We start from the raw sequence: 19,192 nt of genomic DNA, 5'->3' as shown, positions 1-19,192 counted from the left end.
GACGCCGGGAATCACCGCCCGGCCCCGGGAATGACGGGGATAAAGGGAATAAAGCGCCTCTGGCGCGGGCCCGGATGGAGGGGGGACAAGGGCGGGATGGAGGCAGGCGGCGGTTCCCCGCATCCCACGGGATCCCACGGGGCACCCCGAACTGAGACGTGTGGGACAGGGCTTAACAGGGACAATGAATAACTGTAACGGTAATAGATGTTAGCAGTGTCATCATTATCGTTAGTATTATTACTTCGTATTTTTACTTCACTATTCACACTGCTGCCTCGTATTTTTACGTCATTATGCACATCATAAACTTCATATTTTTACTTCACTATTCACACTGCTGCTTCGTATTTTTACGTCATTATGCACATCATTAACTTCGTATTTTTACTTCCTTATATTAACTTCATATTTTTACTTCATTATTCACATTGTTACTTCATATTTTTACTTCGTTATTCACATTGTTACTTTATATTTTTACTACTTCATAATGTTAACTTCATATTTTTATTTCATTATTCACATTGTTACTTCATATTTTTACTACTTCATTCATAATGTTAACTTCATATTTTTATTTCATTATTCACATTGTTACTTCATATTATCACAATGCCACTTTTATATATATATAGATTTACATTATACATTATTTTGATGTTATTTGCTATAATAATATTCTATATTGTATTTTTATATATAATTGTATATAAATGTATATAATATATATATTGTATATTTATGTATAACAAACAGTATGAAACAGCATGTTTTGTTTGAATAATATATAAATAGTATATTTTGGGTTTTATATTTTATAATCACCTATAGATAAATTTTAATATTTATATTTAATATTTATATTATTTTTAAAAATTTTGTTTCTGGAAAACAAAGATGTACACACCTGAACATAAATTAATAAATTACTGTAGTAATATTTTTTTTATTTAATACTATAATTATTTATATTTGGTTATCTGCTTATATTCTCTGTTATTGCTATTTTATGTAATCTATATATGAATGTTTATATTTATATTAAATATATCAAATTGCAAATTGCTAATAGTTTATTTTATGTTATTATTACTTTTCTTGTAATCTGCTTATATTTTGTTATTTCTATTTTATATAATAAATGGGTTTTATATTAAATATATCAATTAAACATAATAAATCAATACCTTCATGTTATTTTATATTATATAATATTATTGTATTTGTATTTTATATTTTGTTATCAGCTTATACTTTCTATTTTACAGAATTTATATATAAATTTTTATATTCATATTAAATATATCAATTAAATCAACACCTTCATGTTACTTTTATATTATACGTTATTTATTATTGTATTTTTGTTACTTATATTTTGTCATCTGCTTATATTGTTATTTATATTTTATATAATAAATTTTAATGTTTATATTAAATATATCAAAATTATTTTATTACGCAGATATTATCTAACAATATATGATTGTATTTATGTTATTTATAATATTTAGTTGCCTGCTAAATATCAGAGTTTTAACTCAGAAGCAAGACACCATTTGTCTTCTTTCTCCAGACACAACTTTCTCTGGTTTTTAATTGTTTTTCTTTAAATGCAACAAGCTATTTGTAAACCAGTGGATTGCAAAACAAACAAAGAAAAACTTTAAGGTGATGTTGGTCCAGTTGTAGAATGAACAAGCACCTCTCAAACTCCAGAGTAGTTCTCTTAAAAATAAGACCCCTCAGAAACATCAAATCACTTCAACATTCAGTGACACAAACACATTCTGATTTAACTTCAGATTATTCAGTATAATTCTGAATTATACTCAAGAAAGCTCAGAAAACAAGGTAACAGAAGAGATTGTGGTTTTATTTTAGAAAAAGGAGACAAAACTGGAGCTGTGCCCAACAGAAAAAGTGGTTAAGGTTCATTTAAACAGAGTTAATAGAACTATTCCAACACACAGACCATTAAATTCTTACACATTCTGGTAAACTATGTTTTGCAGAACATTCTAGAATTTTGTTTTACAAAGTTTAAAATTACAAATGGAGACGATATAAAACAGATCTTGCTCATTTTAATTGTAGTTAGAGGAACATTCCCAACTTCTCGTGCAAGTTTGAAGACACGACCACACAAGAAATGAACAGAAGAGTTGAAGTTAAAATAGCACCAGACTCCTGGAATATGGAAATGGACAACTCAGCACCTCCTCCCCTGCTCCTCACCAGCCCCAAATCCATCTTGATTCTGTAAAATGTAGCACTTCGAGCTCAGGGAAATCAGAGCTGAGACTTTGGAACCTTTGCACAGCTCCCTGGATATTGATATCTCCACTAAGTCTTACAAACTTGCTGCTTCCAACAGTCCTGGAAAACTTCCTTTGGGATGCACCTCACCGGGAGAGGGGGGGACACCCTTTTTCTTCCCTCCTTTGGCAAGAGGAAAGCGAAAAGAAGGAGAAGAAAAATCAAGTTGGAGGGGAAAAAATATCAAGAATAATTAGAGACAACCTAAACATCACTCACCACTTGCTAGACACTGATTTTTGTTAACATCTTCTGTAAAGTTTAACACCTTGACTTACTGTTTGCTACTCATCACAGCCACTACTTTACCTACTTTGCAATACTTAGTCAAATAGTAAACCTTTCTATGAAGTTCAAAAAAAGTCCTCTGATATCACAAACTGTACCTGTTTACACTTCAGGGGAACGTGCCCCATTTCTTGTGTCTTTTTCCCTTGAATTATTTGAAGAGGGAAAGAAACACAGAGGAAAAGAACTGTGAAACACACACACCACAACTCAGAGTAACGCTCTTCCTACAGTATCTCGTGCAGACAACTTTCCATAAACACAACAGGATCTTTAAACATAAGGCAAACGGGCACTGGAGGCCACTAAAAATTGGTGGTTTTCCCTTTATGAAGTAGAAGTCCCAGTTTCATTTAAGTGCTATAAAAGTAATCCTAACACATAATAAAGGATTATAACTTGAAAAAGGTTCTGTTGTCGATGGTTGTTTAACAACCTGTTGACAGAATTTACATTTTTATGCTGCAGGTAAATTTTTAATAAATTTATTTCCAGAGAGACACTGTTTAACTACAAGTCTTACTACAGTTGATTGAGCTGGTGCTTCAACAGAATTATAATCTGTCACTTAGTATAGCAGCCACTGCTTTTATAATCCTTAAAACAGTAAAATTCCCAAGGCAGATTTGTCAGGAAGCTGTAAACAAGTAATTTTCCAAGACTCATTGGCAATAAACAAAGCGGCCTTTAGTCCCCTTTAGGGTTTGAAGTTTCCCTGCCAAATTTGGAATTTGGGAAAGTGTGGAATCTGCTTCCAAATCAATACTCTGGAGCAGTTTGGAAACTCGTCTCCGAGGAAGAGTCAACATCCATGTCCAACGCAGACTCCTCAGGATTTGGGAGGAAACTGGGATAGGACTTTAGGTCTGGATGCTCCTGTATTTCAGCAGAGGGATTTTTCATAGCTGACTGAAGGAAGCAGGAAGATTCCCAGAGCCAGCTCTCAATGTGTGAGGTAGAGTGAGGCATTTTGAGGTGGCAGTATGAGGAATGAAATTCCACAGTGGATGGGACAGTTGGACATTCCTTCAGTGATGGATAATCGTCTTTCCTGGGCGAAGAGAAAGAAAGGAGTGAAACAGTGACGGGATTCTCAGATTCACAGTGAGGTGTCACCCATTCCTTCCCCCCCCAGTGCTGCAAAGTTAAACAGAAATTAAAAGTCTGAAAGGCCAAATCTCGCCCCAGCTGGGTAAGAGAAGATAATGAAGTTGAGGTTTCCCTTCCACAGAAATAGAGGCTCCTAAAAGTTTTCCATCATGTGTCTTATTTTATTTCTTCCCAACCATCCAACAAGACTGTCCTCCTTATTCATCTACTTTTTAACTCTTACAGTGTTTCCTGTCCAGACTCCCAAGAAGCACCAGGAAATAGATTTGAAGCGGTGAGAGCTCTTTTGTGTCACCCTTGAGAAAAATCGTGACATCTCCTTGTAAGAAAGAAACTGGGCACTTTACCTGGATGCCCAGAACAGTTTGCTTTTAGCCTGGGAATAAACTGTCCCAGCGAGCCGAAAGAGCTGCTCCTGCATCCATCGAACATCAGCAGGCATGTCAGGAAACCAGTTCACTAACCTGCAAAACCAGCCAAAAAATCCAAATCAAAATACACTTTTTGCAAGCAGTAGATCTGATCTGTGTTTTATTTTTACGTACCGTGTCCCACATCCAACACAGCTCCCATTCTCCCCGAGTTAACTCCCCCACCAATGCACCCATTTCTTCCCAAGCTCCCTGAATTCCCATCTAGCCCACTCATGTCTTTCCCTTCACTGCATCTCTGAGTGCCTGACAAATATTCCTGTCTCCAAGTGCTCTTTCTGTGTGGAAGGAACTTTCTGATCAGTGGAAGAGGAAGGAAATAAAAAAGCAAAGCACAAGGGAAGAATAAAGAGAGGGCAAAAGCAGAACGGTCTCACAAATGTATTTTTTTTCTTAATGCCATCAGAGGGGGACAAGGAGGAAAACCCCCCAAAAATCTGTGGAAACTGGCTTCCCCATCTACCAAAAATGGCACAAAAGTGCCAAATCAAGTGGCACAGAAGCAAAACACCGGAGTTGTGTGTGGTTTCATTTATAGAACATCTGATTTTTCAATTATTTTCTAAAATAAAGATGACATCTGCTGCTAAAGGACTGCAATTCTCTTAAGCTCAGGGTTCATGGTGCATTCATTTAGCATTTCTCCTTTACCAGAACTGAAAAACTGACCCAATTAAGCCCTGTTTCAAGAGCACAACTTCCAGTGTGAACCTACACAAAACTGGCAAGAGAATTTATACGGTGAGTAAACACTGGATTTCAGTCCTGACTTCACAAAGAAGGACCCAAACTACCTGGATGGGGTTCCTGAGAGTTCCTTACCGTAAAGCAACGGAGTAAGCAGACTCCACTGGGAGTGTGTATGGCAGCAGCAGGTAGGATATCACCCTCATTGGGAAGAGTTTGGAGAACTGAGCGTAGAATCCATTCTGTTCCTTACAAGCTTCCTGCAGTGCTTAAGAATAATGAGTTTGGGAAAGGTGTTAAGACCTTTTGACAGCAGTTTAAGCAATTTTCTCAAGGTTTTGCAATCTTCAGTTAATGTTATCGAGTGTTACTGAACAAGGCTCAGGTAAAAACCACAATAATTAACTCAGGGCATTGTTACCATAAACCTCCTCTATGCTACTTTAAAAAATGGGAAACACAGGGAGAAAAGGGATTACACCCAGGACTTTTAAGCAGTAAGTCTAAGAATTAATTTTAAAATAATAAAAACCAACGTTTGCCACTCAAAGTTACAGGGAACAGCCTGAAGCACAGACCTTTCCGCAGTCTGGGAGGCAGGCTCTCAAATATGCTCTTCTCCAAAGGCCACGGGTTTGGCTTTAGCTGCTCATTAAGCACTTCCATTTTCAAAGTTTCTACTCTGTTGTTTTCTGCCAGTTTTCTTTTCTTCACAAGGTCACTGTGCTGTGCAGCCTCGTGAGGATTTCTTTTCGTGAAGGACAAGTGGATATAAATGGAGTCATTCAAAATACCTGAAAGAGCCAAGAGCTTCCACTTAGGATTGATCCACTGGTCTCCAGAGCTCCTGTGCAGCACCTTTGTGTCTGCACAAAGACCTGTTCTGAGGGAACATTGTCCACCCAACGTCAAATACATCCCACAAGTGTTTAAATCGCTCTGATGTGTGATTAAAATTCTTTCCAAGGTTTAGGTCTTACTTTAAAACAGGTTCTAAAGAAAAGGGAAGAGTCAACAACTAAGTGAAACTGCACTGAAAACATACAGTTGTTCACCAAAGTTGTTCTCCTGCAAGAAAGAAAAATATTTAAAAGAGAAAAGGAGAACTGATTTGATATGTGTTTGAAAGAAAATACCAAAACCACATCAGATATTTGGGAAATTGGACAGGGCAGGTATCACGTGGGTACTTTGAGGCACTGCTGCAACAGGGCTGAAAAGGAAAGCCAAGTAGGTTACAGTATTTTTTTCCAGGTATATCCAAAGTACAGATCTAAATCAACACTGGTTGCATTGCAAAACTGGTGCCAATTAAGAAATAGCACTGATAATTACGTCAGAAATAAGCACCAGATAATGAGCACTAAGTGGAAAATACAAGAAGGGTATTTATACTCTGTTTCCAGAAAAGCATTATAAAATTACCTATGTAAAAAGACCACCAAATTTGAGTAGGATCCATACCTACATGCAACAGAACCTGTATCCTGCTTAAAAGTACTACTAAAAGACATGTCAAAAGAATATACAGTGAATTTAGCAAAAAAATAATTATTTGAAGTGTCACAGACGGGGGGGAAAAATGAACTCCTACAGTTGATATGACAAGAAAGGGGAAGCATAATGAATGACCTTGGAAAGGTTATAATTATCACTGATTAAGCTCGATGCAAAACAAAGCTGTGACAGAACAAAAACAAAGTTGATCAGAGGATTAGGAGTGTGAAAAGGAGGACAGCAGCGGGGCAAAGAGAGCAAGGGAAAACAGCAAGGAATCTCAGATATTAGTGTCAGATACAGGTGGAAACATGCCCACAGGAAACTTGTGGGTGCAGGACAGCAACAGAACCATCTCAGCACAGGCAACCACGAGGCACAGACTCTTTGTGGACCTTGTGCTTTTAATCACCTGGTAAAAGGCAGAAAGCAGGACTCTCATTAAATATTAAATAATATTACTGTAGTAGTGCAAATATCCCATTTCCATCCCCATTATTCCTCTAATCTGACCCAGTACCAATTTGCTTCGGCACCCAAAGACTAGAGGGACTAATCATATTTAACACATGGTTACTGTTTTTAACTTGTTTGTCTCAAAGCATGCAAAGCTTATTATTGATATAAGTTAAATATATTAATATAATAAATATGTTAATTTATATTATTAATATAAAACATGTTACTAAAATTCTAGGAGTAGAACAACTTCCAGTTCTTCTTCCTAAACTTATCTGGGTCTCCAAAACTGCTTCATTACATGTGGTCTTCTTCTAAAGTCTTTCATGATACAGAGTAAGGATTTTCCTGTGACTGAGTTTATATTGTTATTAGACAGCTCCCAGGTCTGGACTAGCAGGAATTCACTTGGATAACAGCAGATTTCACACAAGTGGGAAACAGTAGCCTATTCCCATCCTTCACAATTAACACAAAGGAATCTAATAATATGATTTGCCTAGAACGCTTTGATAATTTCACTTAACATTCGCTTCACAAAATTTGACAAAGCCCCAAAAGTTCAATTTCTGTGTGGCAACACAACTTACCTTAGGGGAGCAGTTGCCACAGCTGTGATTTCTACAAGAAATAAACTTACCATGACCCCTTAAACAGCCTCAAAGGCCCAGTCCCTTCTCAGCCACACACAAACCCCTCAACATTTTTTGTTTGTTTGGTGGATTTTTGTTTGGGGTTTTTGTTGTTGTTGCTTTTGTTTGGTTTGGGGTTTTTTTAAACTCAGGTTAAGACTATCATGAATAATTATCTACAAGTTTAACATACCATTCTCTTTCAAGAATTTAAGAGCATCCAAATATCCTTGCTCACAGATCTCTCCAAGCACCTGCAAACAGAGTAAAATGAGTCAGGCAAATAAAAGGAGTTTCAACCTGAGATCAACAGTTTCAAGAATGGCAAGTGGAAGTGGCTTTTCAGTCTTTTGTAAGAAAAGCAGTCAGAAAAATTACTTCTCTGCTGCAGTATATCCCAAGCCACTTGGAAGGTTTGTTTTCATTTTTTCAGCTTGCACAACAGCCACTGAAGAGCATCTCCCTCATCAGATCTGCAACTCACAGCACTTAAAGTTTAAAGGCAACTTGCCTGCATCGAGTATTAATTGAGAACTTCACAAAACCATGAACTTTTAGAACTTCTTCAAAGTTCTGAAGCACCCAGTTAGCAGGTAAACATGAAAGGAATACCAACTGACAGCTGTTAATTCACCAGTGTTCATTTCATGGCAGAACCCTGTGGTAATTCCCAAATAAATACTGAAAGCCAACCACAGGACATGCATTTTGAGTCTGAGAGACTAAAACCAAGGAGAAATGAAGGCAAAACACGAATAAAAATAGAAACAAGAAGAGAAATGTCACCAGAGGAGTTTACATGAGCAGATGAAATGCTAAGGTTACTGTACCTTGATGAACTACATGAAGGCAGTGACTTACCTTGGGCTCTGGTGGAAACAGGGCTTGTGTCAAACGATAAAAGTTCCCCAGACTGAACTGGATGCTGGTGTTGGTCACATTCATCTCGTGGAAGTTGGCAGACTTCCCCTTGGGGCAGATGTCACACTCCCCAGCAAAAGGGGACACAGTGATGGTGTTCTTGCACTCATAGTGGGGTAAGTTGTCACTGATCCCTCCGTCCACATAGCGCTGCAAAAATCAACAGACACAACAAGCCTCAGAGGCTGACAAGTTCTAAAAAACATTCCTACCTACAGTTCCACAGATAGCCCAAGAGTATTCTCTTTGGGATTGTCTGTATGGTTATGAAAGTGCATTTTAAAGATCATAATGCTGCACAACACGCAGAGGAGAAGCAGCACAGCTGTTCTTCTCTTCCTCAACCGAAGAGCTCCCAGGGCACATCTCTGGAAAGAACACCAGTAAAACAGCAGCTCTGCACTTCAAAGCTCAATTCCAACATAGCAACCATTCAGTTAGAATGAGGACCCTAAAGTTACTCTCAGAATTTGATACAAAAGCATCAAAAACATTTGGATATTAAGAAATTGCAAGTAAAATGGACGCTCTCAACCTCGCCAGCAGTTGTGGGTCTCTGTTCTGCTGTGAGTGCAAATGTCAGATTATGCTTTTGCCTCCTTTGCACTGAATTGCCCACTGCTGTAGTTTTTAGTGCATCGCCTCCTGAGACATTTTAAGATCCAAGAAGCAGAGAGTTCTGTTTTGGGGTAACTAATGCACAGTGCAGCAGCTGCAGTGGCTAAAGACAACCCCTCCACTCGCTCAACAGCTCCAGTTTTCCACTGGGGGCCAGCTGGGAGCAGGGACAAAAGGAGTTTAGTGGCTGATTTCTCCTCCTTCCTAACTTTGTGGAAGTATCAAGTACAACACAACAGGTCTGGCAGAGGAGGAACCACAGCATGCAGCCTTCTCATGGAATTAATAAAAGGTGGGAGTACACACCTGAATCACTGTTCTACAGAGGTAAATGATTTTAATTACTTGCAGTTTCTGCCTGGTCACTCCCCCTAGTGATTTTTAAATCTTGCTGCCTTTGAAAGGAGTAAGAAAAAACCCAACCAAAACCCACCACATACAAAAGCTTCACAATTAGGAATCAGATACACCTATTGAACATTATCCCTAAGTCTTTGTTTTAAACTATACACACAGGAATGCCAAGCCAGTAAACAAGAAGACACTACAAAGTTTCCATCCTTGACATTCTACTGTCCTTAAGCCTGTAAGAGTCATGCCAAGCATAAGCAACTGTGGTATTCTTACCAAGCTACATCAAAAAACACCTCCTAAGCACTAAAATCACATCAAAAAAGATTAAAAGGATGCGGTGCTTCCTTCCTTTCCTCAAAATAAGACCAAATAAAGCATTATTGTATGTTTTTGTACTCTGAACCATGCCTTTTAAAATAACATTGTCGTCTGGTGACCAGAACTAAAACAGCCAGATTAGCCTGGAACCACCTAAACCTTGGATTCAGTCCAACTTCCTGTTTTTATAACACCTTTAATCTGGAAGAGTTTAGAAGTACAGATAAAAAAAATCCCTATAAAATTCTAATCACTTTTGCTTAAATTTCAGCATGAGGAAGAAAATACATTTCATGCCCGTTCTTGACCTTTTAGTACTTCCAAGCTGCCTTGAGAACAGTCTGTAACCAACCACCATTAAAGATGTTTAAAGTTTTCCTTCTTTCTTCCCTTCTCCTTGGGTAAGGAGACCAAAGGTGGAGGGAAAGCAAATGAATGTCACTGCCTTGATTTATTTGCAATCCACCTCTGCTTTCAGACTGTAATTAAAACACCTACACCAAACCATGGTGACTCTTCTGCAGTTTTGGTCTCTTTAACAGGGGATTTCAGAAAGCCCAGTATGGCCATGAAGCATTTAGAGGTTTTGTAACCAGCAGATCCTGAGAAGTAACAGAATATACCAATATACTGACATTTTACCCCTGAAAAGCAAACTTCCTGACACTGAATACAAATGCCAGAAGACATTAAAAAGCTTTGTTTACACCTAAGTGAACACAGAAGTTTAATCCAGTTGTGAGGCAGATCTACCCACAGCCAGAACACACAGATACACAATAAACTATCTTACAGGATTTTGTTTTTCAAACAAAATACGTGCTTTCATAGAAATTTTGTAGGTGAAAGAGAAGCACTTTTTTCAATAAATATTTATCCAGAAGCTAAATACTTGTTATCTTATAATAATTATCTTTTAATTAATGCATCTTTGGTGGGGGAGAGAGAGGCAGCATATGTGTGTTGAAATGAATGTTACAGATATTCCACAAATTCATTTCTTTCTTTTTTGGGGAAGTTGTTACAACTCCAGGATTAAAATCTATGATGAAGGTATTTATTTTACAATAGGATAACCAAAACAACACAGTCTGAATATTTTCAGAATATTCAGAACTACTTTTAGATGTTAAAAACAGAGACTTACCACACCTCTAAACGACGGTGGAATTAGGCCACAATAAATAGGGACAAATGAACTACAGATTAAAGCCTGTAAGAAAATAAGACCATATAAATTAAATGTTAACTGTTCAACTGCTGACATTAATATTTTTTTTTTTAGATATTAGCAAAAACAAGCAAGCAACCAAAAAAATCTCCAGCAAGAACACCTGAATAAAAACTGGGGGAAAAAACCAGGATATTAAGTTAAGTATTATTTTAAACATCTTTTTTAGAATGTAACCATATTCCATCTTAAAAAAAGGTAAGACTTACTAAAAGACCATTTCTGGAAGTGGTAATAAGCAAGGAAAAGTATATGATCATTCACTCAAGTTATACATTACCTGAGTAATCAAAGTAATAACTGGGCACATAAATATCAACATCCTGGGATCATATTAATAGATGTATCTATAGGTATAGAGATCATATTTGTAACATGATAGTAAGAATTTTTAAAAGCAATTTTTGACTGTTTTTTGATCGTTGCTTTTATAAGAATCACCTCAAAAAATTCTTATTCACTCAGGATATAGTTTCATTAGATGCAATGCACTTTAAAGGTATTTACCCTTTTTATGACTGATCCCTCACACCTTTTTCAGTAAAACAGTTCACGTGGACTGGGGAAACTAATATGTGAATTTAGTGTAAGAGAGCTTGAATTCCTCTTCAAAATACTGTCCAAGTCACAAAACATCCTAAAATGTTTCAAGTGGAAATCCAACAGATGACGTTAAATTAAGATTACAGAAACTTCTACAAGTTGCCAAAAAGAAACGTACCTGGATAACTTCTTCTTTAGAGTTAAAATTAGAGATCAGTGCATTTTTGCCATCTGATACTCTGGTTAGTGAGATGCAGAGTCTGCCCGATGACAACTGGTGAGTGTTCTCTGGGAGATTCCTCATCAGTCCATCTCTAATTATCTTTATCACATTAAAGGAGGGATGGAGAGGACCAAGATTTCGCTTTCTGGCTTCTTTGGCCAACGCCAGAACATCTGCACAGGCTTGAGCTGAAAAGAAAACGCATTTATTTTAAGAACTGAAGATATGCCAAAAAATGAAACCCGCACTTGGGACTAATAAAGCAGGTCTAGAGCTCCAACTTATCTCTCTGACTGCTAGAATGAAAATTCAGGACCTTTTTAATGGATAAAATAACTAAGGGAGTTTAGGAGTCTTCTGAGAGGAAAAAAAAAATCACTTCAGGCTTTCAGGAAGAACTCTCGGTGAAGACTAAGTTATCTAGATGTAGATTCTAAGTGTAAAACACCCATATAAGAAGCTTCCACTAGGAATTACTCACTCCAGAAGCACATTCTTTAAGAAAAAAACAAGGATAAGCACATGTGAATGGTCATATTCCACATGCAACGTCCATAAAACCCCCCAGTATCTGATGCACAGATTTAATCTCCACAGGATGGCTGGTGAGGAAGCAGATCAAACCACTTGTCATGGTTTGAGAGCCCCAAAATCCAATTCCCAGGAGACATGACTGTTCCTGAAGAACACTAAAAGCACCCTGACACTGAGTCACAGGAGGAGCAGCAGCTCATCCACCTGCAGTGTTCTGTCTGAACTTCTAACACCACATTTCTCCAGGGCACACTTTGAGGAAATTGCCCAATGAGTTTGTCAACTTGGGAGAAGAAAAGGGGTGGGGAAGAAGGTCAAAGTAGCAGGTTATCACCCTGAGTGATAGGCTACAAGGTCATCTGAAAATATTTTCAGAACCTACATGCTTTATTGTAATAGACTGGATTCAATTTATCAGGTTAAACGTGAGCACTGCACTGGAGACAACTCTGCTTAAGCCTCTGATTGATTTCCAAAAATATTATCTTCCTACAACGTTATTTTTTTCCCTCTCAAATAGCAACATCTAAACATTGATCATCCTTAACCAGAAGTCTACATTCAACAGAGTATCTCTGAAAAAATCTGAGGTATCAGACAATACTCCATTTTTAGCACTAGGACTTTGTTCATTCCACTCACCCAGCGCAAAGCCTTGGGCCACAAACCCACTGGCCCCATCCCAGGAGACAGCAAACAGTTTAGACACAGCTCACTGTTCATGGCCATACATGTGTTTATTTTTGCTCACAAATAATTGCACAAGTCCCAGCCTGACAAGTGAAGTTGCCTCCAAAAGCAGGATTTGGACAGTTCTAATTTTCTTGCATTCAGATATAAGTTACCACCTCTTTTTTTTTATTATTATTTTTATTTAGCAATGTTCAACCTTCCAGAACTTCCTAAAGAAAGGAATGAGGCATTTTACAGGAGATACTGAACCACCAGAACTCTGGCCAGGAAGAGCAGCCTTGGAGCACATGCAGTAATTGCCTCTTGCAAAATAATGACCTTTTTTAAAAACTTTGGTGAATTGTTTGTTCTAAAATACAGACCAAGAGCAAACAAATAAATATACATGTTGTCACTTCTCTGCCAGGTCCTGACCCTGTTTTTCTAGACAGCATCCTGTCAAACTGAAGCTCAAGGTATTATTTAAGTTTGAAACATAAGAACATCTTGACCTATTTGCACTGCAGGCCTATTTCTGCAGAAAAAATAAATAAACCAGTGCCTTGTATTGTATTAACCTTGTATTGCCATTGTTTATCTCTCATTGTAAAGAAATGTATCGGCTCACATTATGAATACCCCTTAAAGGGCAGCAAAACTGGCGACCTCTAACAATTTTGGTTTGAATTCCTCTCATTTCAGCTTCCTCTCAGAAAACAACTACCCATCAAAATGCAATTTGATTTAGCATTTTACCCATCTCCTCCATGTACGAGAATTTCAACTCTTAGGGGAGTCTATAGAGAGAAAAACTAAAGGAAGAAAATTATATATTTTGATTACTGGAACCTATTTTAAAAACAAGAAGAGCTCCAAAGCAAGAAAAAAATAAAATTGTGTCTACCCGAGAGTATGTGATATTAAAGTAGCAAAAATTTAAAAAGCTGTTTGTCAGTAATTCAACAGACTTCAAAGTACTCCAGCTTCTTGTCCTTCTGCCTTCTTTCCTCAACAGGACTAAAATTACAGCAACACTACAATAGAACACAATGAATTAATACAGGAATACACATTGGTGTATTCCAAAATAGGACCTTCTCCAAAAAGGACCAAGGGCTTGAGCTCAAGTCAGACCTTGGTACATCTGTTTTACTTTTGAAACACAGGAGAGCTAAAGAAATTAATGTTCCTATTAAATGTGAACTGTTTCTAGTTATATTTCTATATTCCTACTTTTAATTGTTATGTAACTATTAATCTGTTTCTCATAGAGTAAAACCTGAGTTTATTCCACAGGGTAAAACCTGACATTGTATTTGCAGGCTCCAGTAAACCTGTTTTCTTTAGTGTGCCACTAGAATGGATGATCCCAGCACCTTCAAAACACCAGATTCTCCAGGACATCCACGGGGGATGTCGAACATGAGGAGTGCCCCTTAACCATTCCAGTTTGGAACAGTCTGGAATGTACTTCATCCTCAAAAGCAGTCACCTCTAAGCTTCCCAACCTCCCCCAAATACAATGCAGGAAAGCTCTGTGTCAGTCTGGAAAAGTACACTTTGTTTTCTCCATTCAGTGGCTAATGATTACTTTGACTGCAATTTGAAAGTCTACAGACTGTTTCTGCCTATCCAACAGGTAACGTCAAGCAAAAAGAAAACCCTTTATTTAAAATATGTTCTTCAATTTTAGCCACAACCTCTGTTCATAAATACAGTTACTTCATGTGACATTAGTCCACAAATGGACTAATTCAGGGCTGGGTCCAAGGATGGAGGTCCCACAACTTCCATTATTTTACAACCCTCATGGTAATTGTCTTTTCCTTACACCTCCTCTGAATTCACCACGTTCCAGCTCACGTCTGCTGCCTCTCATCCCTCTACTGCTCATCTCTGAGGGGATTTTGGCTCTCTCTTCCCACAGTAAAGTGCAACTGTGAAAACAAAGGGGACTTACTTATACCTACAAGTGCAGGGACAACAAATACTGCACATCAAAGTGTATCAGAGTAAGGGAGGTGTACAATAAAAACTCATGAAACACATCATATTATTGTAGCACATACTGCTTCTTTAGAGCTTATTTACAATCCTCTGCTTTCACACAAGCTCACAAAAATTACAGCTAAAAATTAACATGGGAATACCTTCCTACTCTTATCAATTTACAATGATTAACAGATTTTAGGATGGGGCTGGCTTTGAATTAGTCTTCCAACATTCCCAAGTAATGCCTTTTTTTTTTTTTTTTTTGCTTTTTTAAATTTCCAGAAGAAATGTACTTGCCCATGAAATCCTCTACCTTGGACAGTGATCACACACATACGAGATATTCTACTGGTTAGAGGAAAGCAAAAATCTCCACTGGTGTATGAGAAGGGAGAGACAAAGCAATTACTTGAAGTCTGCAAGTCTCAATGATTAAAATATCAGGAGATTCAAAAGCTGTTACTAACTCATACTGTCAGGTAAACAATATACATTTTCTGTGCTTAAGAGCGCTTCGAATATTTAAAGCAGCTTCCTTCTTAAATCATTTACAGTGACAAGACTTAGAACTGGATATGTTCTAAAAATAAACAGCTATTGGGGGAAAATACGATACTGGCCTCATAATAAGTGTGCTGTGTCAGGAAAATACAGCAAAATTAAATTAAGGAATTTAAGTAGCGCAAGTTTCCTGCTAAAGCTTTGAAGAAATTAAGCCTGTGTGCTAGAGCTCAGTGGTTAAGCAGCAGGGACAGGCATTTCACAGCATTACCCTCTTGCACACACGGAGAACTTCTGTCTGTTTTAGTCAGGGAATTGTTCCCTCAGAAATTTAAAAGCAAAAGCCACAAACCTCGCCAAATTCAAAATAAGTACTTACTGTTCTCCTCATCCTCTAAGTAAGAAGAAATCTGAATTTATAAAACCTCCTAGCTCTAAACCAGTCGAAGGCACCACCAGCAGAAACAATCAGTGCTGAGCCATGAACTAGACAAGCTTTTACTCGGTGGATTTCTTGAGTTTAAAAAGAAAACCATTTCCAGGCATTTCATACGAATTTTTAAACTGCAGTCCAGCTACTACAATAAACACCTTGATGTTTGCACAGCTGGTATCAAGCTGGCTGTAATGTCTAATTCACTGGATAAATGTATGTTTGGGTTCTCATAAGCCCTAGATAGGTAGAGGTATTAAAACGGTAACTATATAATAATTTATAGTATATATTATATAAATATATAGAACAAACATATAATAGTATGAATACATATAATAAATACGTAGTAAAGAAGGATATGTATATAAATATATACAATAAATAAATGATAAAAGGTATACTTTTCCTACTGCTGGAAAACAGGCACTTATTTCAACAGGACAGATTATATTTAGTTGCAAACTAGCATCTTGCATCCAGCATAAACACAAAACAAGATTAACTCTCTTCTTTAAATGACAATTAAAATCAGTGATTTTAATCAATCCACCGTTCCTAATCGCACACCTGAGCGACCTTTGCAACATACACTGGGCCCAGATTAGAGAGGAAAAGCGTGTTAAAGCTAACCTAAGCCCTGACCTTAACTCTCTGAGCCTTACCCCAAGAAAGGAGAAGCTTTGCAGGAAGCGAGATAAAGCCACCTGACCCTCCACGTGCAAAGGTAACCGCGCAGAGATGCTCGATTTCCCAACAGCGCAAACACGCTGTTTACAGCCGGGGACAGGCTGGGCCGGCTTGCTTAGGACGGGTGTCGGGCTCAGCTGCCTCCCGCTAGCCCGGCTTTTCATTCCCGTACTTTGCACGGGGGTGGGAAGAGCGGCTGTGACCGCCCCGGGGGGCGCGGGAGCCCCTCGGGGGGCACAGAAACACACACCTGGGGGGGCGGGGATGGAAACACCCACCTGCCCTATCCCTGGGGGTCCAGGGAACACACAGACAACCCCCTGCCCTACACCTGGGGGTCCAGGGAACACACAGACAACCCCTGCCCTACACCTGGGGGTCCAGCGACAGACACACCCCTCTGTCCTACCCCTGGGTGAGGGACACACGAACACACACCTCGGGGTCCAGGGGCACACAAACACCCCCCTGCCCGACACCTGGGGGTCCAGGGAACATACAGACAACCCCCTGCCCTACACCTGGGGGTGGAGGGGCACAGGAACACATACCTGGGGATAAGGGACACACATACCTGGGGATAAGGGACACACACACACACACATCCCTGTCCTACACCTGGCAAGGGGGAATTCTGACCGCTCCACTACGCAAGCCTTGGGAATAGGATCAAGCATCGCCAAGACCATTCCTTGCGCCGTGTACCGCGTCTGGATTTAATTCCACCGAAGGGGGTCTCGCTCCTTTTTAGGGGCAGAACACGAGAAGCGGGAGGCTCGGAGCCAGCCCCGCACGGAGCGGAGGGGCAGCGCAGCCCGACCCGGCGCGGCCAAGCCCAGCCTAGCTAAGCCCGGCTCAGCCCCGCCGACCGCCGGGCGCTCCCCGGGGCCGCTCCCACCGCCCCTGCCCCTTGCCCGGCCCCGCACAGCCCCCTCCTCACCCAGCGAGCCGCCCCCGACGAGCACGGCCCCGGCGAGCGCGCCCGCGGAGGCGCCGTAGATGTGCCGCGCGTCGCGGATGACGTGCGGGGCGCGCTCCTGCAGGCAGGTGGCCGCGCCGATGTGGTAGACGCCCAGGAAGCCGCAGCCGGCGAAGGACACGCTCCAGCCGCCCTCGCGGTCCAGCATGGTGGCCGGCGGGGCGCGGGGACACCGACGGGCGCGGGGACGGGGACAGACACGGGGACAGGGCGCGGCGGCCGCTGCCCGGCGACTGTGTGCGCTCCCGCCGCCGCCCCGCGCGTTACCCGCGGCCGCGCCCCCGCCCCCGGCCCGCGCCGCAGCCAATCACGAGCCGCCTCCCGGTGGCCCAAGGCGCCCCAGCCAACCCGAGGGCAGCATGCAAATGAGGCCGCGCCCCCGCCCGGTGGAGCGCAGGGCGCGCTCCCGCGGCCCGCAGCGCGGGGGGACCCGCACCCAGCACCCCGCGATCCTCGGAGCTCTGGGACCCCGCGGGCCCCTCGGTCCCCCAGCCCCGCCTGTCCCCGCATTCCCACCCTGCGGGGCCGCCCGGATGCTCACGGCCTCCAGCGAAGCGGTCCCGCGGGGCTCGTCCCGCCCACCCCCCGGCACGGCTGGAGCGGTGGGGTCCGGGCGATGGGCAGCAGGGCGGTTCGAGGGGCGGTGGGATGGGAAGCAGTGGGGTCTGGGGGTCGAGGAGAGCAGCAGGATCCGGGGGGCGGTGGGATGGAGAGCGGTGGGGTCCGTGTGGATCAGTGTAATGGGGAGCAGTGTGCTCCGGAGGGTCGGTGGGATGGGGAGCAGGGGGTCCGGGCGTCACTGGGATGGGGAGCAGGGGGGCCCGGGGGTCCCTGGGGTCGGTAGGATGGGGAGCAGAGGGTCCAGGCATTGGTGGGATGAGGAGCGGTGGGATGCGGTACCGGCAAGCCGGGGTGGGTGGGGGGAACACGCCCTTCGATCGGAAAGGATCTGGGATCGGCTCCGCTCCCTGCAGCCCGTGGGAGGTGCGGGCTTAGCAATTACCCTGATTATCCAAGGCTCAAAGGAATCCACCGTGGCAGCGTGTACAACCATGGGTGTTTCGTGATCTGCTGTAAGAGCGAGCACTGCTCAATAATCCTGAAATTTCAAGAGGAGAAAATTCCTGAGGATAATAACACCGGGTTTATAAGAGGAAGATTAAAGAATAATCTGCTTTCAGTTTGCAATTTCATTCTGCAAGCAATTCTTTGTTAGTGTTCTACCAGCATTTCACAGACAGAAGTTCAAGCAAAATAGCAAAATGCCATCTGAAGTCTAGAACAGCATCATCTAACAGAGTTTCAGTAGTACCCAGCTGACTGATGCATCAATACCTAGTGTCAGGTACTGGTGGACTTCCAGATGTCTCATAAAGGCATCTTTAAGCGCCTCAAGGCCTCACACTTGGAGCTCTGCAGGCTGATTTTCCTCCCTAATTCAGGTATTTCTGTGTAGTGCTATGTTGCAGACCAGAGTCGTGCCCTACATGTTGCTCTGCTCAAATCCTCTGGAAGTCTTAAAGGCATCTGAACACATCCAGGCAGGGTTTGGCTCCCTGTAAAAGGGGGCAGCTTTCCTCTAAAACTTGAGAGGAATTGGCATTTGTGCGTGACTCCTGTCACTACAAATCCCAGAGTTTCCATTAGGCTCCCTCCGTAATGCTGGTGGACATTGAGCAGCTCAGAGGGAATTCACAGCAATTACCTTGCCCAGCAGGGAGCTCCCCAGGGCCTGGCTGTGAAAATAAACCCAGAGA

General features: G+C 41.3%; 1 protein-coding gene across 1 annotated transcript; it reads right to left on the bottom strand.

Annotated features, from left to right (window-relative positions):
- Positions 1 to 1,858: 1,858 nt before the first annotated feature.
- On the bottom strand, positions 1,859 to 17,630 carry LOC116787466 (1-acylglycerol-3-phosphate O-acyltransferase Pnpla3-like). Its single transcript, XM_032689089.1, has 9 exons — positions 17,397 to 17,630; positions 11,590 to 11,822; positions 10,785 to 10,850; positions 8,288 to 8,497; positions 7,620 to 7,680; positions 5,417 to 5,632; positions 4,974 to 5,106; positions 4,068 to 4,184; positions 1,859 to 3,661 (listed from the first exon to the last, which is right to left on the bottom strand). Exons 1-9 carry the CDS (start codon positions 17,581 to 17,583, stop codon positions 3,370 to 3,372), a joined length of 1,515 nt encoding a protein of 504 aa, XP_032544980.1. The 5' UTR covers positions 17,584 to 17,630; the 3' UTR covers positions 1,859 to 3,369.
- Between the last annotated feature and the right edge of the window lie 1,562 nt (positions 17,631 to 19,192).

The sequence above is a fragment of the Chiroxiphia lanceolata genome, chromosome 5, assembly GCF_009829145.1.
Source record: "Chiroxiphia lanceolata isolate bChiLan1 chromosome 5, bChiLan1.pri, whole genome shotgun sequence".
Classification (NCBI taxonomy): domain Eukaryota; kingdom Metazoa; phylum Chordata; class Aves; order Passeriformes; family Pipridae; genus Chiroxiphia; species Chiroxiphia lanceolata.
This window is presented reverse-complemented; position numbering and strand designations above follow the sequence as displayed.

Excerpts from the sequence above, each read along its gene's own strand:
- LOC116787466 (XM_032689089.1), bottom strand. The coding sequence starts at position 17,583 with ATGCTGGACCGCGAGGGCGGCTGGAGCGTGTCCTTCGCCGGCTGCGGC. Across the intron at positions 11,823-17,396 it reads CGTCGGGGGCGGCTCGCTGG|CTCAAGCCTGTGCAGATGTT; the intron begins GTGAGGAGGGGG and ends TTTTCTTTTCAG. Across the intron at positions 5,633-7,619 it reads TAAATTCTTGAAAGAGAATG|GTATTTTGAATGACTCCATT; the intron begins GTATGTTAAACT and ends TGGCTCTTTCAG.